General features: G+C 42.1%; 1 protein-coding gene across 1 annotated transcript in view; it reads left to right on the top strand.

The window, feature by feature from the left end:
• The window catches only part of LOC118098213 (potassium/sodium hyperpolarization-activated cyclic nucleotide-gated channel 1), a 68,244-nt gene that overhangs the window by 26,625 nt on the left and 16,417 nt on the right, over positions 1 to 25,202 (top strand). Inside the window, exons 3-5 of the mRNA XM_035141834.2 lie at positions 4,617 to 4,778; positions 15,592 to 15,810; positions 21,235 to 21,381. Of these exons, the coding sequence (XP_034997725.1) occupies positions 4,617 to 4,778; positions 15,592 to 15,810; positions 21,235 to 21,381 (528 nt within the window). The remainder of the gene's footprint in view (positions 1 to 4,616; positions 4,779 to 15,591; positions 15,811 to 21,234; positions 21,382 to 25,202) is intronic.

Below are 25,202 nucleotides of genomic sequence, written 5' to 3'. Positions count from 1 at the left end.
ACTCTCTTCCAAAGAAGTGTATGAAGCTCCTTTGTTCACGTCTCGTACTCCTCCATACTGTTTTCTGATGAATGGACGGGGACGGGCCAAATGTGACTGAGCGCTGCGCTGGCGAGACACAGCCGGCGTGTGACCTTGTGTGGCTATCACATCACATCTTGGCTGTTTGACTGCACTGTATTAGAGGATTATGTCGACCTCTGCCCCTGTCCCCGGTCAAACTTAAGCTTGATGCACTTAATTCTAAGCCTATATTCTGCCCATGCCAGCTGTGAGTGATGGTGTTGCTTTTTGCTCCGTCAGTGCCTCATATTTCCTGAAGTAAATATGGTGTATGATGGCTTATAGAGGCAGAGATCACTCAGAAAACAAAAAAAATCTGATCTTGAAATGCAGAGCTTGCTTGACTGCCTTTTTGGGACAATGTTCTGGAATATTGGTTTAATGTCACCCCCCCTCCTCTCTGTGTTTGCTACGCGAGCAGGTGAGTTGTACACGGCTCCGTTCAACCTGAGACACGCACGGGCACAGTTGTGTTACTGCACAAACACTGGATACATGGATTAACACAAACAGACGGCCACAGTCCCTAAACCGAATCAATACACCGATGAAGGAGAAACACAAAGACACATCAGCCCATAGAAATGCAAAAAGATTGCAGGGTCCTGCATGACAGCACAGTGGAAGCTTAAACTAGTGCTTCTCCTGAGCAGCAACCAATCAGAAGCCTTGAATCTTGTTGGGGGGGACACTGGCTCAACTTCTAAAATTGTTGATGGGCTTTGATTCATAGTTTTTTGTTCTTCTGTAAAACCAGGGTTGATGCTCCCAATAGATAGTTATAATGGCCTCTTCAATCCCTCATAGCTGTACTGCTCTGCTGCTTAAATAGTTCATATAAAATAATAACTGCTATGATGTCTTAATGTACTTTACTTCCCAGTGGTGCTAGATCACTAAACACACAAAATGCTGAATAAAGACTGTGAAACATATCCTGAAAATGACATGGGTCCTTCAGTTCCCTCCGTGCCGCACCAGACTTCTATGCGCATTATGACCCAGGACCTAAACTTCCTTCCGTCCGTCCTTTAATCCTTTTTGCAGTAAAGTAAGAAACAAGAAAGTAAGACGTTGATGAACGTATTCATCATCAATGGAAACAGGTTTGATGCTCAGGATTTTTAAACAAAGTGGTACAAACAAAAATACATAAACTTGCTACATTGCAAGATTGTTTTTATCTTAATAGATATTTTAGCGATTGCAAGAACTGAAACCTTGCATAGTTTAATTTCCTCCAAATATATTCCTTCATCACAATGAAGGTTAACCTGTATCATCCTCTGGCCAGTGATCTCCACTCGGCGTGTCTATTATTAGGAGCGCTAATAATAGACCACTACCTTGTGGCTATACCTGCGGCCCCTAGCAGACTTTTTAAATGGACACCCCATGAAATACAAACCCAAACAAAACCCACATCGCGTTAATGAGTTTCTACATCTTTCCCTCCCCGGCCTCGGTGACTCAGCGTGACCCCAGAGGTCGCTGAGGCCTCACAGCGAAGTGAAATAATCCCTGGGAATTTGCAAAATCCTCTGTAACCTTTTGAACACACATGACCTCATCACTTGCTGCACCCCATTTCCCCGAGGCCCCTTTGTTGTGGTATTTAAAATCCCACAGCAGTTGAAGGAGGATAAGTGCAGAGAAGCATTTGACCCTTTTCTATTTCTTGCCTGGTGCGAATCATTTTCAATTCAAAGAGGGAGCAAAGTGCCACTCGCTGTCTTCCACACCTCAAACCCTCCAGGAATATGTAGTTACCTTTTTGTCTTTTCTTTTGTGTCTAGTTCTTTTCTTTTATGTCATCAAATTGTGATGAATGTGAAGACACCCTCACAACCACACACGAAGAGAGAGAGATAGAGAGAGAGCGTTCCGCTAAATTAAGAATAAAGATGTAGGCAGCCATCCTGTACGCCAGTGGCTAATTTTAGCCCTTCAGGCCAGTGCACCGTTTCTCCCTGTGGATGAGTTGAGCCGTGGAGGGATCTGGGCCTCAGCTCAGCCTCTTGTTCTCTCCTCTGCTCTGCGCCTGGTCACTGTCCTTTGTGCAGAGAGGTTACGGAGCAGCCACAATGGACCGGGGTGGAGAGCTGTGGAATCAAAGAGCTTTTGATGGGCTTTGATTGGTGAATTTTGCAAACGCATGGCGAGACTGGATCAGAATTGTGCCAGAATACACCAAGTCCTCACTCAGGCCCTAGAGTAACTGAATTTTATGAGATGAAGACGTGAGTAGCTTTTGCAATTAGGTCAGAGGTGCTCAATAATTTTTTCAGGTAAACAATCCAGAGGTTGCAAAACATAGCTGACGAGGAAAATAGGTGAACAACTACAATAGCACCGAGTAGAGTGCATACAGTACCTGCGTCAAGGCTGAACAATACAACACAAAATAATTTGTCCTAAACAGTGAAAAATAAAATCTGTGCATTATTCTGATTAATTATTGAAAATGTTGCAACAAGTGAAAAAGGTTCTGTATCTGCTCCTTAAACTGCATCCGCACCAAAATGTAATGGGATCTTGCCAGAGACAGGCTCATGTTTGGTGGAAATCAGTTTGGTAGGTTTGGCGTTATCCTGCTAAACAAATCTCCACGGCGAAGGTAATAAAATCAGAATTAAGATTGAAGACTTAATGTCCGTTGTAAGTACTGCAGCTCATTTAATTTCTTTCTCAATTTCTCTTTTATTACCTCCGCTAAAGAGGTTATGTTTTAACCTCTGTTGTTTGTTTGTATACAGGATTACGTAAAACAACTAAATGGATTTCAACAATCCATGGTAGAAGGATGTGCTATGACTCAGGGAAAAATCCATTAAATTTTGGTGCAGGGTCAGGGGGTGAATCCAGGAACGTTTTTGTCATTTTCTTTAAAATGTTAAGATGGGATGTTTTTCAACATTTTCGTTTATTTCTCTGAGAATAATTCATGGATCCTGATGAAAAAAATCTGGCATATTTAGGAGACCGATATTTACTGTTGGGCCTTGGCGGAGGTCTGTGCTCTGCTGAGTGCCATTCTAGCTTTAGTAAGTATTTCCATAAGTTGTAATTGAACGTAAATTTAGGCCTGTGTGACTTCAACACCCCTAAACAACTTTATCACTGATTACAAACTTACAAGACAGGAAGTACACAATTTCTCCCTCCCTATAATTCTTTTTTGACAGTGCGGCTTCCCACTCTCCAATCACTGCAACTATTATGAGCAGACTGGGCAGTTCACAAGAAATGGAAAGCCATCAACTTAAGTACAGATAATTTCTTTCATTCAACAAATTGGCCAATGGGTCAGGTTTATTATGCAAAACCCATCAATCAGGGACCATCTTCTTTTTCCATATATAACTTTGGAAGGAGAATCGAGCTTCAGCGTGAGGATGATTGTGGAATAACTTACCTGGAAAGAAGTAATGGGTTTCGCATGCTAATGGGAGACTCATGAATTAGCGCCCCAACCAACCGGGCATGAGTCAATTCTCTTTGCCCAGTTCCAATGTAAATGAAACGGCTTCTCAGCGCAGATATGGTTACTCATCCTGCTGATGACTTTCTATTCTGAAAACTTCCTGCAGTGATTAAACAGCCGCACGAGTGGTAACACTCGCCCCAGAGCTCGGCATTTAAAAAGAACACCCACTTTGTGGCTGATTATTCCAGAGGTCTGCACACTCTCTTCATCGTTTAGCATTTCATTCTCTCCACATTACCTACTCTGTGCTGTATGTGTGTTTCCTACACTGGGTCTGTGGGTTTTGGACAGCAGCCATTTTGGATTATGAACAGTCTGACATTTGTGAATGCAAGGATGCACACATATAAACACACACACTTTACACACACATGGCTACAAGCACAAAGGCACGCAATGCCTCAACTTCCGAGTGACGTTTTACCTTTATGAACGTTTTAAGGCTTAATTATGCTGCAGAAAGATATGTCTGTTTGAAACCGTGCAACTGTCACTACCCACTTACTTCCATGCATCCATAATGGCATGGGTGTTAAGCAATACATCCACTAGAGGGCGATGCAGAGGCGAGTTTCTGACAACACATGGCGACATCGAGGAGAGTTGTGCTCTTAAGAAAAGCGCAAACATCATCATATAGCTGCCCGTAGTTTCTTACTAACTCTCTTTCCACCATCGTTGAAATTCCTTCCTCGTGTCCAATGCTTGTCATCTTGCTTGAACTATTGGCTACCCTGCCCCCTTCCCCTCCTTGTGATTTCCTGTGGTATACGGTTCGGTTTCGTCCATAAGATTTCAGAAGACGTGAACAGTGGAAATGAACACAGAGCACAGACAGAACTGACTGTTCCCATATCGTTGAGGATCAATTAACCTTTAAGTGTTTTTTCAATCTGTTTTATTGTTTTGGGTTTAATTTTGTGTCTCTGAAATACCACAGCCTGAGAGACACTAACCATCTCCATTCAAACCACTGTGTGACTGTATGACTCCAGTTTGATGTGTGATCAGACACACTGACGAGGTCTAACTGAGGTCCCTCTTTCTCTCTTTTTCTCTCCGGCAGATTTTCCATATGACCTATGACCTGGCTAGTGCGGTGGTAAGAATATTTAATTTGATAGGGATGATGCTGCTTCTGTGTCACTGGGATGGCTGTCTACAGTATCTGGTGCCTCTCCTCCAAGACTTCCCTCCCGACTGCTGGGTGTCCCTAAATGGTATGGTTGTAAGTATTACACACTCTTCTCCTTTGTTTGTTATTTTGGGAAATGGGAATATAAAATGTGTGTGATGGTGGTACTGTCTTCTAATTGACCATTCACTAAGCCCCCCCCCCAACACAGTGAGTTACTTTTGCTTTGCCTGTCAAGCTCTTTGTTCTCGTCCCACACATATTGAGTTTACAGTAGTAACAGTGGCAGATTCACCACTTGACATTCTTGAAAATGTATGAGACGGCAGGTCCTCGATTATAAGAAACAAAAGCAGGATTCTCATTTTCTGCCGGCAATTTTGGTTATTGTTTAGAAGATATTCAGTTCAGCTCAGGTGCTTTTAAAAGCCCCCCCCCCATACAAATTCTTAAATGCAAAGTATTGCTCCAACTAGAGCCTCGTGTGTTCTGGTAACACATGCAAAGATGGACCTTCTTTCATAAACTGCAAAGTCACTGTGTGTGGTTGGGTTTAGTGACCAGTCAATGTGTGTGTATACTTTCTATGGGGGTGTGTTCTCTAGGTAAGTACATTCAGCTTGGGGAATTAAATCGAGAGCTGAAAGGGCAATCAACAACAGATAGCAAGCGAAAACAGACTTAAGTTATTGTAAAATATTTAAAGAAAGGGATCAAAATCAGCTTCTTTGCTCTGCATGCATTTGAATAGGTAATCAAATCAAGCTCTCGCTCAAATCTGAATGATTATGAGTGCACATCAGTCTGTATACAAATACAGTCTTTCAGCTTCAGGTGACAGGAAAAAGAAAACATGTCGTTTACAAAAAAAAAATGTAAGTCTCTTAACACAGTGGCTGAGGTGACTCAGTCCAGGAACACCTGCATTGAAGCAGCTGAATTTGATCTGCAGCGCCGCTGTGCACGGAGCACCGCAGGATAACACTCGTCTCAGATGATATACCTGTCAGCCCAACTGCAATGATTATGGAAAAATCTGCAGACGAGAATAACAACACCAGCCACTCGCTACCATGCTCTTGACTTGTTACAGCTTCTCCTGCCACAGCGCCTGGTGAACTATGATTTGAACACAGCTAATGATCATGTTCGACGTCAGTAACCGAACTAAACTGTGAGTCTAAAGAGTGACGACTTGATATGCAGGTTACAGCCGGAGTTCAGTCTGGAGTGGAGTTGAAATGTGCAAAGACTGAAGATGTAGTGTTTCTCCAGTAGCTGTGGGTGCGAAAGAAGAAAAGGCTCAAGTTATAATGAGCATTTTTAAAAATAGTGCTTTAAAAATCTGTAGATAAAAATACCATAGACAAAAAGCAGGATCCGGTGAGTTCCATGACATGTTGAGGTGTGGACACAGGCGCGGTGTTTTGTTTTCATATGCTATTTAATTTGGAGCGCGGGGCTATAAATAAGAATTGCAGGCACATTTCATCAGGGACATTGTTGCAGGTACATTAATGTTCCGCCAAACTACAAAGAAAAAACACTGAGGCCTAATGAGGCACCGAACCAAACAGGACAACAGTAGAGCTGCTTCATTTCTACCTGTGCAAAAAGCAGCGTAAACAACAGAACATGACGATTCCCACATCACTGTCTCACACGTGCAGCTGTGAACAGAGTATGGAGCTGAATAAAACCGATCAATAAGACTGCAAGACAAATATTGAACTTGCATACATGTTTATGTAAATAGCAAATATAGCGGCCTGACTTTCTAAGGATCAAAAACAGATAAACAAAACCCCTCCTGTGCCGAGTGGATTGTGAAGAGAAATATTGAATAAGTTATTTCAATAAAGTGTTTCCCATTAATCATCTGGGACTTTGGTGGCCCACCATATTCTAATTTGTTGCATGATAAACCAAAAATGTTTACCTCTCAACAACATAAGAGATCTCCTGCTTGGTGAATTGTATAGCGCTGTTTACTGGGTGCTCGCTCGTGCTATCGTCCATAAAGTTGTTACTGTCCACGCAGACAGTCAGACCTCGTACATTCAGCTACAGTTGCACACGTACCTGCAGGTGGCATGTAATATAGTTCTCTCTCTCACACGAGAACTTGTCTTTCACTCTTCAGTCTGTGAACCTGTCACTCACAATCTGTTGCACATGACAGCCATTCAATGAATAAACGATCGGGGGGAAAAAAAGTGAATCAGAGTTCCTGCATTCGCCCATTTATTCGGAGTCGCTCCAAAGGATAGTAGATTATCATCTGACCCATATCGCATCGTTCCACCAAGTTTTGTGTAAGTCTCTCTAGTTATTATTGTATAATCCTGCTTAATAACAGATGGAGCTCTCTTTCCTAACTTAGTCTTATTTAAAATGTTCTATTATATTTTATTCTTTACTTATTAATACCTTGTCTGTTACTGTTTCCTCTTATATTTCACTATTCCCTTTTTGCTGCTTCTAACACAGTACATTTCCCCTTAGTGGGACTAATATAGGATTATCTTATCTCACAAACAAAGTGAAAACATCACCTCCATGGCGAGGTAATAACGATTATATATGATTTAACTATTTATTTGACAGTATTAATTGGTTAAAGGTTAAATGTTTAATTATTAACATCCATAATGAATGTTTCATTAGATTTAGTTGTTCAATATGAATATTAGTCAATTTGATGTCTTGTTTTCCTATAGAACAAGTGATGCTTTGTTGAACTGTCAGATTTATTTAACAAGGTTCCTCAGGACGTTCAGTGTGACACAGACATAACAAAATTAAACAAACTAAGTTATCTCTGAGCCTATTTGTGCCCATTTACAATGGATGAAAGATTTATCTTTTTTCCCCCGACAATATTAGATAAAAGTCAAAGACTATATCATATTAAGTTGTCGATAGTTGCAAATTCTTGCAAGCAGAAAGCAAAACTAACGTTATCTGGATGCAGAGCCGGCAGCTGCCTCCGTCTCTCTTGGACTCACGCTGGGTCTGGGTCTGCAGCTGCCTGTACCCGTCTCTTCACTGAGAGAACAGGACGACTTGACGTAGTGGAATGATTTAAGTAGCATGAAAGCAAGAAGCGCTCCCTCTGCAGAAGTGCATTGCAGACTGACTGAAAAAGAAAAAGCTATATGACTTTCAAGGGGCAGCAGAAAGTACACAAACTGCATTTCTTTTTTTTCTTTTTTTTTTTTACATTAAAAACGTTCACAGCGAGTGTCAAATCTTGACCCCTCCACACAGAATATTGCTTAGTCTGACTGTTTCGGCTCTCTGTTCTTTCTGAGCTGGGGTCAAACTGACTGTGGCTGCTGCTCCCACAGCAATGTGAGGATGTATAGTGTGTGCAGGCCTCCTGGGCGATGCTGATTGTAAATGCTCGCCCGGGAAACTATTCTGCCTTTTCGCCCCCCCCCCCTCTCTCTCAACTCACATCCCTGCGCTGCACATGCACGCTGACTGCTCAGAGGCATCAGATTGGAGGTGCAAATGTCAGCTTCCCTAAACATCACCGATCTGCATCCCCCTCTTATCTTTTATTTTACTTGCCCGAGTGAGACCAACGCCAACGAGCATGTGTTATTCATCCAACCAGATGCTGTCAATCTCTGCTTGCATTGAAAATTATTTGCGGTGATAGAATTTCCCACGTTAACGATCACAGTTGTATAAAAGCCAATAAGGACACAAAACTGGGCCACCTGATTGTTGTCTAACTCCCCTGTAATCGACATTTCTCTGGATCCATATTAACAGCATCTATTGCTCCCATAAATTTGACTTCTTTTATGCAAAACAATGGCAATTGTGTAAAGCAGGAAAATCAAAACGGGAAATCTGAGCAGGAAATGAAAACAGAGGAAGTCGAACAGATACAACATATCACAAAAACCTGGGATACATCAAATCTGAAAGCAATTCATCGAAATTTCCTGATCGCTTTCTGTATTGATTTCTCCCCCATTTCTGTGAAAACCGTCACTGGACCTAGGTTCTGCAGAGTCTTCCCTTTCAAAAGATCCACAATTAATTTGTAAAAAGTGCTGACGAAAATACTAATTAGTTGAAGGCCCACATGAGACATATCAGCGTTAAAAGCTATGTACTTGTAATTAGTGCTGTATGTCAGCTGATGAGTAGCCAACATGGTGTTACTGACTGTGATGTGGTAGGATGAACAATTTGTGGTAACGCTTCCCCGTGGACCCCGTGTGCTGCAGTCTGTGCTGACTGGGGTCTGGTAAATTCAAAGTGAAAAGCCCGAGCCACATGTGGGATCGCTCTTCTCACACCATCACAATGCATTAGTCTTCATAAGCAAAAAAAAAAAAAAGAAATCTTGATAAGATATCGCCCCCCTTTCTATTTACCGCAGGTATAAATACATAATGTCATCATCCGGGGCCTGACAGGCGAGCGACTGTCGGCTGAAGGTTGCGTCTTTCAGCTGCGTTCGCTCGGTGACGACTTACAATTCAGATTGCGTCATGTGGTTTTTTTTTCCTCCTCTCGGTGTCGTTGGCTCGGTACTTTCTGTCTCCAGCTGTGAGAAGAGGAGTGGGGGCCATCGAGGACTGCAGATACTGCTGAGTGGTGCAGTACAGGGTGTAGGGCCGTTATCTGCTTGACTAATGGCCTGAGAGTAGCTTCTTACTCTTTAGAGGCCGCATTTACTTAATCACTATACAAGATAATGCTCGCTGTCGCTGTGTCGGCTCGGGTGAGAGGGTTGCTGGGTTGTTTGCTTTTGTCCACAAGTACAGTAGAAAGAGATGCGTGTTTTCAGAGTGCACGTGTGCTTATACTGTTTTCTGTCCACGCTCATGTTAAGATAGAGACATGTGAGGAGGATTAATATTCCGGAGAGCGTCAGAGAACAGACGGGCAGATAGTATAGAAAAGAAAAGCCTTCCTAACCAGGCACAACTGCCCTTCAGCGTCAGTCACCCTTTCCAGCCTCTTTTATCTGCGGACCACCCACTACTGTCCCGTGCCTTTCTTCCCAAATCCCTGAATGAGTCACATCCAACAGCCTGGCTCAGAAATCAGTTATGAAATAATCAAACCTTTATTTTTTCTCTCTCTTCTCTCCCCTTCAAAAAGGAGACAATCTAGTTTCCTGTTTGTAAAATTCAAGGCGGCCATTGGGATTGTTGTGAAAAGCACCTCTTCTTGGCTCTTGAAGTGGTGCAGATTACACACGAGGGGTTGACACTGCGTTTCTTTGTTGAGTGGGTTATTTACCCCTCAGCCTCAGCCTCCTCACATACGATAGAAGGGTTTAATGGGAGTTGTCGAGTTTCGGTTTATTCAGAAACGCAGGTGTTTTTCCCTCAGGCTCATTGAGATGGAACTCGGTATTGAAAGACTCCAAGGAGGTTATGTTTTTTCGTCTGCATTTGTTTGTCTGTCAGTTAGTTAGCAAGATGTGCTGCAACTACTAAACAGATTACCACTAACCTTGCTGGAAGGATGGGTCGGAGTAGAACCCATCAAATTTTGATGCAGATCTAAATCGAAGGACGGATTCATGATTTATTTTTCATTGCGAGAAAGGGCGTTTGGCAACTTTCTCATTGATTTCTCAGAAAACACTTCACGAATCTTGATGAAAAATAAAACCAGGCGTGTTAAAAAGACTGATAGTTTAGCAATTTGGTGCAGATCCAAATAAAAAATGTGGATCTAGTGAATTTAAAGTAGGTTTCCTAAGGGGACTGTTGGGCCTCAGCGGAGGTATGTGCCTCATTTCCAAACATGTACCTTGCTGAGTTTAACCTTTTCTGATTGAGGATATGCTAATCAGTGAACGTGGCTGGTGCAGATTTGTTTGCCAATATTGATTTGAGAAATGGAGAAGTCATTTCTCTTTTCAGAATGTCATTCTTTATTCATTCATAACCCTTCAGGGACAGTTGAAACAAAGGGACTTCCAGGGTTGAAAAGTTAAGGAATAGATTAAGTGTAAGTATCGAAAAATCACAGAACAACATGTTGGAAAAGACTTACAGCTTTGCCTTGAAATACACTTTGCATGCCTGAAACTGAACAGACAAGTAGAGCTGAAACACATCGTTGATTAAACTTTTGACAGAAAATTAATAAGAAAATGTTTTGATGCATAGTTTTAGTCATGTTTCAAGCAAAAAATGCGACTCAGATGTGAGAATTTACACAAACACAAATGGCTTCTTAGTTTTGCACTGTTGGTCGGAAACAAACAAGGAATTTCAAGATGTTAGGGTTATTTTCACCATTTTCTGATATTTTGTTAATTAAATAAAAACAATAAATTGCATAACTATAGTGGTTATTCAAGCCCTACACACCAACATACCATAATGCAATGCTTGAGCAGTCTGTTCCCAAGAAGGCTCCTTTAACGCTTCATGGCCAACTTAGTGTTTGCTACGCATGCATGGCTGCTAACCCCTTCACTTCAACGCTCATGTGTTCAAAGACTGCTGTGCCTTCTGTGCCCTTCCAGGGAGAACAGCTTGTATGTAATGTTTGATTATGTAATTGAAAAATGAATATTGTGCGCCGCGCTAGTTTTCCGTGCACAGGACAGCTTGTCGGGTTTTAGAGAGTTGTATGATTGAGAAATTTACACCATCAATCAAGAAGTTTTCAATTGGACATTTAGAAAAAAGGATAGAAATATAAAATGTATTGTATAACACTCTCTAAAGTTTAATTTCCATAAGAATATGAAAGCAAATGTAGTTTTCCGATGTTATGCTGCTGCAGTGAAACTAGGACAACTAATGAATCACTGAGCATTCGTGGGAGTACAGATGTGAACTCGCTGGGATTTTTTGTGTTTTGAAGTACGAGCACGGCTGTTGTCGGGGGTCAAACTGTCCTTTGCAGCCGCGCATTACTTCCTGTTAGCCTCAGAGTTATTCATCAGTGTCAACAACAACCGACACCTCTGGGTCACACTCGGCACTGGGACGCCTGTGAATCATCGATTTGCCTCCGTGGTCACATCACCAGTTACATCTTGTGTGAGAAGACTGTCGGAGGCACGATGTTGTGATTATGCACAAGCACACAGTCAAGCGGCTCGGTCTAATTACACAAACTTATAAGCTGTTGATTTTTGACAATGATGTGGGACGGAATTAGTTTGAATGCGTGTAATAGTGACGTCTGTGAGTTCCACAAATAAAACAAAGTAAGAAAGATGAATATGCAGAATGTGAGGCCACTTGTTTTGCTGCATCGCTGCTTGATTATTTTTTCATCATGTTTACCACAACTCTGGAGGAACCAAAAACATCTGATGTGTCAGTCACTTTCATTAAAACAAGGGAAATGTGTGAGGGGAAATGTATTTTCAGCGATGACTCATGCTTCCCAAAGGACAGAAGGCTATACAGTAAAAAACAATTAAATAATTCTTTGAATCAGATATTTCTGACGATTCTTAAAACATTGAACATACTGAAAATGCAAGTGTATATTTGGCTGCTACAATCCTAATGAACTGCACCAGACCTGCATGTGAGTCACTTACTGTGGTGGCAAAGGGCATAAAATACCCTTTCTCAGTGGCAAAGGGCATAAAATACCCTTTGCCACTGAGAAACTATAAAAACCACAAATTAATTTCAGACCTTATTGCAGAAAATATTATTCAACTATGCTAACAATGGTTTCTATTTCTCACAGTCTGATAAAAAGTCTGACAACTGACTAATTAATCACAACTCTGGTTAACAACCAATACTGATCCTTTGTTCCTTTGCTGAATGGAGAGAATAAGAAATTAGGGCTGAAACTCTTAGTCAGGGAATCAAAGGAGATTTGATTCAGTAAGTAGTTTTGCAATTTGATTCATTATTGCCATTATTTTTCAAGGAAAAAATGCCAAACATTCACAAGTTCTGATTTTCCATTGTGAGTATTTGCAAATTCACTTTGTTGTTTTGTGATATCAAACTGATTATTTCAGAATTTCTTTAACATTCCCCATGTTCATTATCCAAACCTTTAAAGCTAGGGTTGGTAAAAATGTAAAGTAAGAGCAGGTTATATGCAACGGACACATCTCATCCTCTTTTATTGGACTTCTTGTGAAAGCTGCGCTCAAAACAACTGCCTGCATTACAATCCTGCGAGGGCCAAAGACATCAGTTTTTTATTTATTGATAGCTATCTGTAGTTGAGGAGGATTTCAACAACTAAAAATAAAAGGAAATTACCAATCCTTCCTCTCAATGGAGAAATAAATTGCTGAGTAACTCCTAAGGTCTGTATGACTAAGCTAAATTCTGATAGAGAGATGCAGACACGACCCCGGTTATATCCATTTGTCTGGGCTCCGAACACGTACAAGGACAAACAGTGAAACAAGTGCTGTGAGTCACTCCAGCCTACCTGATATTATGTAGTGAATTCTCTCCCCCGCCCACACTAATATGTCAAGACAAAGTGTCTGCAGTTTTGCTCAATAAGAGGTCGCCCACTGTCTCAACCCACACAGGCTAAATGTACAAATGTGGAGGGACACCCTGAGGTTCATGACCTCACAAATGGCATTTGTTCCAGGGACACGCTCTGGTGCGTTTCTCCTCCTTAAGCGTATGTGTTGTGTGCCACAGTAAAATAATAGATATTCACAAGCAGTAACTCCAAATATCTTCATTCCAGTTCATACTGTGGATAAAAAATGTATTCATGTGGCACTTGGAAAAAGTGTATTCTGTGTGGAACGCTTCCTGAGCACTTCTTGTTCACGGGGAGTGAAGGTATTGGAGGAGTCAGCAATTTGGCTGTACGGTTACAAGGCCTGTACCGGAGAGCCGTTGCATTTGTCTCGAGATCGAGACTTACTGGGTTTTTGCACGTCCCCGGAGAAAAAGCACACTTTCACATTTGACATGTACTGTATTAATGAGGAGGCTAAATCCTGCTCTGACTCCCAGACAGGATTTGTCCTCAGGCTGAGGCCAACAATAAAAGTAAATCTGGAAATATCTGAAATGTTGTTGAAAAGGCAGTACATCTCGTAGGGAGTGATTACTTAATGCACAGTAAAAAGGCAAAAAGTTGTTTTATAAAGAGTGAAGGACTTGCCTAAAGGCTGGGATGTGCTCAAAACAGACTCATACGAGGAGACGCATCTGAAGGCAGAAGTGTTTATAGCCTCTCAAAAAGCAGGAAGACGAGCCTGGCGTCATAGCGAGGGGTGAGATGCAATAATCATTCAAATGGGGACAACAAAGCACACGATTGGACAATCTCCACTCTGAGGCATTCGTGTTGTGATGCAGACATTTACACAAAAGAAAACTGTCTGTAGTCATGTATACAAAGAGAGCTTGAGGGTAGGGATGTACAATTTTAATATTTTTTCCAACCAATATCCGACTCTCATTAAGCGATTATTAGACATTAACTGATTAAATCAAAATGTAATATAATGGTCTGACACATTTAAAAAAATACCAATGCAGCGTCTATTTAAACAAGGGCTTAATTTTAACATGTGCAAACAGCATTAAACAGTAGGAACACACACACTTCTGTCACAGTCAGGAGAAATCCAGTCACTTCGCCGCCCAGAGGAATGTCAAAATGTTCTGCTTTAGTTATGCACCTTCCCACGGCTGTGACGGGCATGCAGTCACTCTGATGTGCATTATCGTAAACTGTGTACGTGTTCAGTGGGCAAGCACAACAATCAACCTTATTAACAGGCCAGGCCAGAAATTGAGGGAGGGGGTTTCAGACACTGAACGATTCGACCACCACTTTGCTTGAAGCAGATCCTCTCACTACTTAATGTAGGATTCACCCCTAAGGACTCAACATCTCTGTATCTGGTCAAAGAAATAACACAACTCTACAACTGTGTGGTCCCCTTCAGGCAATCTATGCCGGGTATTTTTCTGTAATGTGATATTCACATCCATAACTCCTACTTCCCCGGGATTAGAGTCCATGTTGTCAAACTTCAGAGCCAGCGACTGAAGAGGTTCTTCTTAAAAGACTTTAAGAAGATTAAGTTTGATTAATGAGGAGTCAACAATAAGATCAACCCAGCTGGACACAGCCAGATAACAAGGGGCGTCATGAACCCAGCTCCAGATATTATCATGTAGTTGAAGGCGCATATGACGCCATGACTTTGCGAGGGGAACGCACGCCGCGAACGATAAAAGGAATGACTTTCACTGGGTGCTAATCACTTCCCTCCTTTTGTGACAAAGAGCTGGTGAAGCGAGTCGCTGGTGACTGACTCACTTCCACAGGGTAGTCGCTCATACAGCCAAGCTGGTATGTTACATGACTGTCAGCTCTGAATCCTCTGACGGCCCGAAGTCTGCGTGTCTGTTCCCGCCTCCAATGCACACAGAATTACAACACGTACGAAAAATAAACCTGAGAGAGAGCGAACACAATCAAGCCTCTTGCTTCCACGGGCCGCTCACTGTTAAGTAGGCCCTGGGCTTTTTGGGAAGCAATGCCTCAGACTTCTGTAAATAATGCAAGTTTGGCTGCTCTTTACGCACTTGAAACAAACATGAACTTGTTCCCACCCTGTGGCGAACGGGAAATCAAACGAGGCCTGGTACATCCGGGCAGAGGGGAGAAAAAAGAATGTGACGTGTTGAAGGGCTGAAGGCTGAGCGAAGGAGGAGGCAGAATAAGAGGAAGGTAGAAAGTTCATTCACTGAGTGAGGGCATTAGGCTTGAGGCATGGAGAGTGTGCTGGCAGAATGTTTGGTAGAGGTTCAGTGATCCATCAAAGGGAAGCCTGTCTTTCCACTCTGCCTGCCGGAGAACCTTCCCTCTCTGCTTCGCCTCGCAGTAACTCCCCCCACTCCCTCTTTGTCTCCCCCTCTCTCTCTCTCTCCATCTTTTACAGAACGTGTCCTGGGGTAAGCAGTACTCTTACGCCCTCTTCAAAGCCATGAGCCACATGCTGTGCATCGGGTACGGCGCCCGGGCGCCCGTTAGCATGTCTGACCTGTGGATCACCATGCTGAGTATGATAGTAGGCGCCACGTGCTACGCCATGTTTGTGGGTCATGCTACCGCTCTAATCCAATCACTGGACTCCTCGCGCAGGCAATACCAGGAGAAGGTAAGATCCGTGCAGTGACACACATTCCAACATTTAATACCTGAGCTAGAAAAAAGGAGGAGCTTAGGTTTAAATGAGATGCATGATTATGGATGTTGATAAGAAAGAAGAAATCCTTTCAAATGGAAACTCCATATTGTATGTTTTGTTGTTTGCAGGCAAGTTATTACCACTGGGATGGTCTTATGTTATTCTGAGGGTTTCGTTCTTTTCAACTACATAAAATCCTGCTCATTGGAGCTGGACTTAAATAAATTAGGTCTTCTCTCAGTGGCCCTGTGGACCAATGGGTCGAGCGCTCACGGATCACGATATCCGGGGCGATGACCGGGAAAGAGGATTTTCTCCCCCCAAGCAGATCACACAGGGCCAATGCGGTGAGGAGGTCTGTGACATGACGAGCCACCTCACTGCCCGTGTACTGCCAGTGAACACAGTTCATTCTTCCATTTCATTTCAGTCCCTATTGCATCTTTTTTTTATTTATTTTTTTTTGCATAGAGAGTGATTATCCAGCATTTCAGCCTAGCCACCATCTGTGATCCCGCTGAGGGGCCTGGGCAATTCCCCAGAACACACGGCCATGACTGATGCTCAGTGTGCTCGCACGCGAGAACCCGAGTTTAACCCCCCCAAACTTTCCCTGTGCTTGTGCTGCAGAATTCAATGTACATACGCATTGTAGTGCGGGGGATTATAACCCTCGCATGGTATGTCTTGATCCGCTTAAAATGAAGAGCTGATCTTTGACTTATGCAATAGCAAAGATGATGTAGGTTTTGCAGATTGATCCAGCCATGTAAACAGTTTTTACTATGACTGATGTGCCAAAGGAACCAGTGCTTCTGATCATTTCAGGACACAGAGTCAAGTAAAAGAGCAATCAACAGAAATCAGAAGGAATAATAAGTTGTGGTTGTGGAGTCATGTTAAATTTGCATTTACAAAATTAAACTACATCAATGCCAATACATGGTTAATTGTTTAAAAGACTTTTTAAACATATTCCTGCTCTTACATTTAGAGGACTTGCCGATTTTCTCCCTATTCAAAAGTAAACCAATTCAGAACTGCAACGAGTTCAGTTTCACCTTTTACAAAGTCAAAACATTTGCTGCCTTCGTCCATGGAAGATTAATTTAGCCAGTTTTAATATTCTCTGAAATTGCACTGACAAAAATAATCAACAAATTATTCTATTATAAAAATAATCCTTAGGTGCAGTGCTTCAATGAATTTATTCAGGCTCTGGATGGTTGGGCACAAAAACAAAAATTCGGATGGATCTGACAACAATTTTCATCATAAATTAATCTGTAGATTATTTTCTCAGTAATTGTTTTGTCTTTTTAATGACAGAGAATGCTGAAAAAATACCATTAAATTTGTATCAACAGTTTAAAACAACAGCAGAAATTCATCACATTTGTATAGAAGCAACCAGTGAATAATAAGCATGTTTAGCTTTTAGCTCATATTTGTTTGACTGATCATTTCAGCTCTACAAAAACTGAATTGATAATAAAGAAAATAGTTGCAGCTCTATTATCTCTATGCCCACACACACACAAACGCAGGCTAGACTAAGTACGCAAAGTTCTTGTAAAAGCATTTATCTGTTTTCAATGTTCTCTACAGTAAAACCATGGCCTGAACTTGCCTCCCTCTCCTATTGTCAGATCAATCTGGAGAAACCATGCTTATGTTTTACACGGCACTTAAAACTCTACAAAGCCACCCACAATTTAGCCAACGAGACTAATCTGGTCTAGTGAAGACGTTAACGTCAGTGAGCTCATGCCTGGAACGCTGATTACTAAATTTCATTGCTCCGTGACAGACTCAATTTCAGCCTCACAGCGATCCCCAGCAGGTCTACTCTGTAAATCAGCTGCTGATTTAGACTGAACTGAGAGCAGATCAGAAAAAGCCTATGCAAACATGTCGAGTACATATATATGTATTAAATTCACATTAAAGGGATTTCTTCATAAGCAGGTTTTTATCGGGATTTGAACATTTTATTATTGATTTGAAACGGGTGTCACAGAAAATTCCACGGAAAATGAATGAGAGCAGGTCGCCCACAGCGAACTATTTAACCGTTCGAAGTCACCCTTTGAATTAGTGACATGTCTTTTGCTCAGTATGTGATTTGCATCTGCTTCACAGCAAATCTTCTTAATCTACATCCCACTTTATCCATTCGACATCTCCCCAGGCATTGAACTGACAACTCTGAGGCTGCGAATGCCATGTTCCTGGTAACGGAGCCCCAGTGGGTAGCCAGATTCAGCTAGCGCTGATTTGCTGCATGGCTGTGCATATCGGTGTAGCAGGCTAAGGAGCAGCAGGGATGGGTTGAGGGTGCTCAGCCTCTGGTCATCACATCTATCACTGCCACGGCTGGGAACATGCATGGAGAGTGGGGGAGGGGGGCGTTAGAAGTGCGCTAAGGACAGAGATGATAAAGGAGCAGAGAGAGTGAATCTTGTCGATATGAGTCCTTAAAGTACTTTTTATTGGAGAAAACAGGTAACATGATGAAGGCCTTAAAATATGGAAGGAAATGCACAAAGAGAAAGATATCAAGAGGGAGGGGATTTAGAGAAGTGGTTGGTGTGTGTGGAAGGAAATTAGGGTGTAAAGCAAGACATGATCTGTGCCTGCTGTGATGGGCCCGGTGCTGAATCACTGGGATCCAGCATACAGCTGCATGTCATTCATGTCAACGTTATTTCAGACATGTTGAGGCCGAGCCTCGATTCATACACAGGCTTTAGAGTCTAATGTTAACCTGCTTGCTTGCTCTGGATGGATTGAATTCATGTTCAAGAAATGAAAGTGAAGAGTTTCAATCAGCCTCAAATATTTTAGACTTGAATAAATAACACGAGCAGCCATGCTTGAAGAAAATAGAAAAATGTTGGGAAAAATTCGCTTTGTTTCATAGAGTGACATGAATAGATTAACATCACTCTCATGTCGGTCTGCTAAGTATGGAGCTATGTCAGCAGCTGTTAGCCTTGCTTACAATTAAGACTTGAAACAGTGGGTAAACCACTAGCCTGGTTCTCATTAATAAACATAATGTATTGGTATCAGACTGTTCATCCTATTTTAAACTATTCCTTTACTTGTGTTGTTCTGTTTTAAATTTTCTTTATAAAATTTGGATTAAAGTTAAATTCTATTAACATATCTGAAAACATTTTCATGTAGTTTTTTATATGCATGCACCCACAGGAGATACTTTTATTAAACAAGTAAAAAAAAGTACTTCATTTTGTGGATATTCAATTAGTATTTAAATATGCGTTAATATTTAAGTAGGATTTACTTTAGGCAGTTTACATTAAGTGAAAACATATTTCCATGGGATGTTATTGTTGCAGATAACAAAGTGCCTCCAGGCTCCATTTCAGCGACACTGATGCCTGGCCGTGCTACAAGAGCACAGAAGTGGGTTAATATTGAGCCAAATGGTTAATCACAATGTGAGTGTATGACTGAGCAGGCCATGACTACTTCTAGAGAGGACTGTCAACAGCATTCATCTAAATAAGCCACACTAGCGGGTAAAACTGAATAATTAGCCAATACAATTATAAATTAAAAAGTGAGAAATGAAGTCATCATCATTATACAAACTTGACATGAGGCTGGAGGCCACAAACCTGAAGTATCTGAAATGTCACATCATGCCACCCTCTCCTCCGCTGTAAAAATAACCTGAGCTACTGCACACGCTCCAACTTCAACTGTGTGAACTGGAAATAAATCAATTTCCCGCAAACAAAAGCCCTGGCCCCTTATCACCTTTCTGCAGCCGGGTGAGTAATCAATGCAGGAGCCATTGTTGCTCCAGTGTCTCTCTTCTCACCGACAAATTCCTCTTTGCGAACCGCGCTTCGCATCACGCCGGCCACGGAGCCCGCCGCCGTCCAGGGCCACAGACGTCACAGCCTGTGTGTGATTACCCGAGACAACGTGATAGACGGTGTTTATTTTCAGGTGTCGGGGCCTTGGACTGGGTGGGAAGATCATGTTCAGCGCCAAGTCTGCAGCAGACTCCGCGAGGAAACGGAGGCTGATCAAAATAGATGAGCCAAAGTATTTTCTCCCTCTTGCTCCTCTCCTGAGGGTCAATAATTGCCTTCAGGTTAGCGCGGGTCGAATTTTATCTCCCGCCGAGATACGGCTAATTACTACAAACCGGACACTTCTCACAACTTTGTTAGTGGCAGTACTGGCACCAATGGAAAAGTCCTGCATCCTGCCAATGGTAGACAATACAATATAAATGAAGATGCACCGGCCATCTGGCTTTCTCACAGTGAGGACACTATTTCATCCTTTCATCAATGTTATTCTTCTGGCAAGTGTAGCAATAATACAATGAATGGTTTGTTTTATTCTGAATACCCACCATCCCTCTAAATCCTAAAAAGACCTGAAATCAATACATTTCTCTTCATGAAAATTAAAATGTAATAAAACAATATCGAATTATTGAAATTTAAGTTTCATCAATAGCAATATAACCAAGGTTCAGTATATACTTGTAACTACATTTTTATTGAGATTTTAATTTTGTGATAACAAAACTGCTATCTACTGAAATGTTTTTAATTAACTTTTTTGTCTATACTTAATATGGCCTGAGTTGGAAGTCAGATGACATTGATAATCATTAAACTGTAATGCTGATACATTATCAAGTTGTGGACATGACGGGTTCATCTATAACAACTGAAGCAGTTTCAAAGTGCATCACATACTTTTTAACACCAACCACAGGAAATAGAAACAAGACGATCTCAACAAAGGACGAGGGGTCGTTGAATTCATTTGGCATCACCTTGGATTCTTGGCAGATGCTAAAAATCAATACCGCTCGTGTTCCTCGGAATTAAAGAAAGCGCAACCAAATATTCAGGAGAAATTGTGTGAATAATTATCACTTCATCAGTCATGCAAGCCGCACCATCTGGTGCATGGCTGCTGCGGCTCCAGGATATCAGGTATACCTTGCTGGTTCACATTAGATCATAGCTCGGTCGCCTATTAGAACCGGGCTTCCTGCACGGGTGAGATAATCAGAACTGCTACCTTGGTCTGACATAGCCCAGGGCCTGTACTCTTTCCTTCTCTCTTTCACCACCTGCCTCCCTCGCTCTGCCTCTCCCTCCCCACACGCAGAACCAGGACATGGCTCCGTGACTCTGTGAGAGCACGGCTTGTCCTCAATACCGGGACGCAAATACACAAAATGTGAAGGCCGCAGCTTTTTGTGTTTATTCAGGCAAACTGCAGCTTGTTTCTATTAATTATTGACACTTTCATTACAATTTGGTGTTTTTACATTTTGAATCAACAGCTCCTCACTGAACAGTTATCATCTCCTTTTCTTTGTCTCCCCAGTACAAACAAGTGGAGCAATACATGTCCTTCCACAAGCTTCCAGCAGACATGCGACAGAAAATTCACGACTACTACGAACATCGCTACCAAGGCAAAATCTTTGACGAGGACAATATCCTGAGTGAACTCAACGACCCGCTCAAAGAGGTAAGACAATTTTTCTATTAAAGACCCTGAACAGGTTCCATTGTCTTGTTCAGAGGCTCCTTCCCTTCCGTTTGAAGGCTTGAGTTTTATTTTTGGAGCAAGTAAAAAATACACACGTCTTAAATCTAATAAAAAAAAAGGTTCTTGACAGGTAAGCTGTCACACTGTGGGTTTAGTTTTGGAACATGAATGACTTTATTCCCCGAAGATTTTCAGTGAATCGACGTTTTTGCGCCTTTTAAATGTGCAGAACGTGAAACTGAAATACCAACACCTGTCATCTCGTCTTACAAGGTCAAGGAGAAAAACAACAAAACAGATTCTCCTCAGTATCTTGGGTGAACCCAGAGCGAGCGTCAGTCAAGATACGAGAATATTCTTCCCAGAAGCAGTAACTGTTCCTCAGTCACAGAGCTCTTTTTATTTTACAATACGTACAGGTCTGCGCTGCAGCACCAATAAACAGCCACACAGACGCAACCTGAGCATACGATAACCTATATTATTCTGAAAGGGAGGTAGGATGGGAGGAGCATTAAAGTCAGTGACCAGGTTTTAAGTTCCTGGCTGACCTCCTCACAGCTGCACATTACATGGGTAATTATGTACAGGGATATGGGAGGGGAGAGGAATAAAAAGCAAAGCAGGCGTGGAGATCAAGACCATCTCTCCTGCAGCCCCATTAAGTCACCTTGCGGAGTGGAATGCTGAGGTGTGTGTGTGTGTGTGTGGGGGGGGGGAGATGCTGCACATTCCCAGACACTCGCAGGGAGGGGCGGGGATTTAAAAACGATTACTTACAACACAGAAAATCCTACAGGCTTAGTTCACCGTGCATTGCAAGCAAAGTTCAAATCTGCATGGAGACAGCATCGCTCCACGAAAAAAGCTTTGCCCATGGGACAGACGGGCAAAAACAAAGTCAGTTGCAGCAGAGCAAAGCAGGACACACGGACCAGACTTTGTCGTCATTTTTGCAGTATAACAGCTCTCAGGGTGGGACAGTTATAAATTAATTGAATGGTTTATTTCTGCCAGATAAAGTTATTCAGTAAAGCAAAGGACCAAACAAGCGTCACGACACCCCGGGTTCCTGCATGAAATTATCCAAGAGAAACCAGATCCTGTAGTTTTGCTATTTACCCTCCAGCTTTCAGTCCACTGCTGGAAAATAAAACCTTGAGTTAATTTCTTCCTAACCTGGAGACAGTGGTGGAACAATCTAAAACCACATAAACAACAGTATATAACCATTATAAGTAAAAGTCATACTTTCATAATCCTATCGAGTATACACAAGTGCAATCGGCAAAAAGTTATTAAAGTATCCAAAGTGAATTAATTTGTCCTGCAGAAAAGTGACTCCTACCTCAGATATATACAGTGTATAACATTATTAGATCAATAATATCGATGCATTGATACATGCATCATGTAGCATTTTACTGTTACACTACTGTTTCATAAATGCTCTAGTTGTTGTTATTGCCAGATCTTACATGATAATTATTCTGTTCTGCACTGACCTCACCTTTTAAAAAGCAATATGAGTAACACCAACCTTCATGTGCCAGTGACACATTTCCTTTGCCAGCTCCCATTTGAATCTTGTTAGACTAAAAGCTATTGTACACTGTATGCACAGAAATGAATTGAGGCTGGCCAAAGTTCTGTAGATGCATCTTGATTTATCAGTGTGGCACAACTAACGCCAGGCTTAGCCTAGTTGGCTTTTGGAGTAAAGTGGCCACAAGTTCTGTTATAAAATCAAATGATTAAAGGAGAGGTGAAACTTGTTTTTCAACCTCTGCTGCAGTCTGTGTCCGAGAAATCTATTAAGGCAGCTTAAAGGCAGACCTATTCCAGGTGGACGGACGGAGACCTCGGGGAGAGGGGGAGTCGGGCTGATTGCAGCTGAGTGTGGTGCTGCGGCACAATTTTGGGGGCTGCTGAGTTGTAGGTCAATTTTGGATCAGAATCAGCTCCACTTAGCGGCACTCAGACTCGCTTTGGGACAGCGGAGGACCACGAAATCAGCCCAAGTATCTGCTGGCTGATTCTGGGTCGTCCTTTATCACAAGGTTTAGGCAGCTCAGGCAGGCAGTGATGACGATGTGATATTTAGATGACATGGATGGATCAACTGTAATGATTACAGCAAAGATATTAGCAGCCATTTTAATGTGCAGCAGTGGACGATATTAATCCATCCATCTATTATCTATACCGCTTATCATTAAAGGATCACCAAGGGGGTTGGAGCCAATCGCAGCTGACATTAAGTGACACGCAGGTCGGGCATGTCACCAGCCCCGTCCAGGATTTCAACCCTTCACACCCTGACATGAAAGCCGTTTACAGACATGCACTGAACTCCAGATATTCTCCTGAAATTATTCGGAGGGGACGCAAATGTCCGAGTCAGTTGCTCTGGACAGTCTCTGGGGTTTTTCCTATGACATTTCTAGTGAATGTCTGAGTGAGAACACAGAAGGATTATGTCCAGAGATTTATTGCAAATGTTTAGGTCGATTGATGATGTGTCATGCAACAGATGCAAAACTGAAAAAGAAAAAAAAATCTCAGGATGAAAAAACAAGGTGCCATGCACTGAAGAAGACAACAAAGAAAAGGCTATTTGGAAAGACAATGAGATTTGAGAGCTTTTGGGGATACGGCCTGACTCCGGTGGGTATTTGTTGTAAACAAAAACCTGTGATTTCCCCATTGGGATGTCCTGCCTCCTGCAGGCTCTACACAGAGGACACCTCCCAACTGAAAACTCCAGAGATTTTCCTGTTACTGTGAAACGGGTCTGACTCGGCAATCTCCTGCTGCGTTTAAAGCAGAAATTCCGTCTGAAAACAGTTATAGGGACGAATGACCATTCAAAACCTACAATCAATTCAGAGTCTCTGGTTTCCAGACTTAGTGAACATTTGCAAGCTCACAACAGAAAAAGGCAGCGGCCGAACCGGGATTCGAGCCAAGAAACCTCTTCTTGTGAAGTGGCGGTGCTCAATATTTCTTCTAAATAAAATTACCATAGTACCTACAATTCCTTTTCCAAGAATCATCGATTATGTTCGGCTTGCTATGAAAATCAACTGGCAGCCAGATCACACTTCTTGAAGCCAGTAATCCATCTCACTGAAAGTTTCTTGGTGGTAGGCAACCGTGGGAAGAAACTCTCCCTGGCATTGATTGACCGTCATGAGCTGCCAAGAATCATTTCATCGATGAGTAACAGAAACACGAGAACTGTGAAAGAAGAAAATGTGGTTGTTTCTTTCATTAAAAGGTTTGTTGTTCAGCAGCCAGTGCCCATTAATGTGCTTTAATGTGTCTCTCCAAACTGCACCTGCCTGCTATAGTTACACAATGACAAAGCAACTTTGACAATATAATACAATAAGAGACAGAAACGCACATTGTGATGGATGGCCGGTCTGGGGCATGTTTTATATTTTAAAGTAGTTTTTCAGACTCTGTTAAAGGGATAACGAAAAGAAAAAGACGCAATAAGTAAAATAATGTGAAGTATATGCAGTTTTTCAGACTTCAAATATCACAATGGCCAGACTGCTCTGCTGTTCTCTCTGCTCGTCCCCCCCCCGCCTTTCCTTTCCTCTGTCTCCCTGATTCTTATTCTCCACCATATGACTGATCTTTAAATAGGCATAGCCAAAGATTGTTTCCCCAAGAGGACTCCTGGCTGGGCATGAAAACTGCTTACTATGTAATTCATTAGTTCTGGTCCGTGATTGAGGTCAGCGCCCCGTGGCATTAGCTGACACCGGCATCTGACTCTGAGCTAACAT

Source organism: Hippoglossus stenolepis, chromosome 18 (assembly GCF_022539355.2).
Source record: "Hippoglossus stenolepis isolate QCI-W04-F060 chromosome 18, HSTE1.2, whole genome shotgun sequence".
Taxonomy (NCBI): Eukaryota; Metazoa; Chordata; class Actinopteri; order Pleuronectiformes; family Pleuronectidae; genus Hippoglossus; species Hippoglossus stenolepis.
Note: the sequence above shows the minus strand (reverse complement) of the source record. Positions and strands in the feature narration are given on the sequence as shown.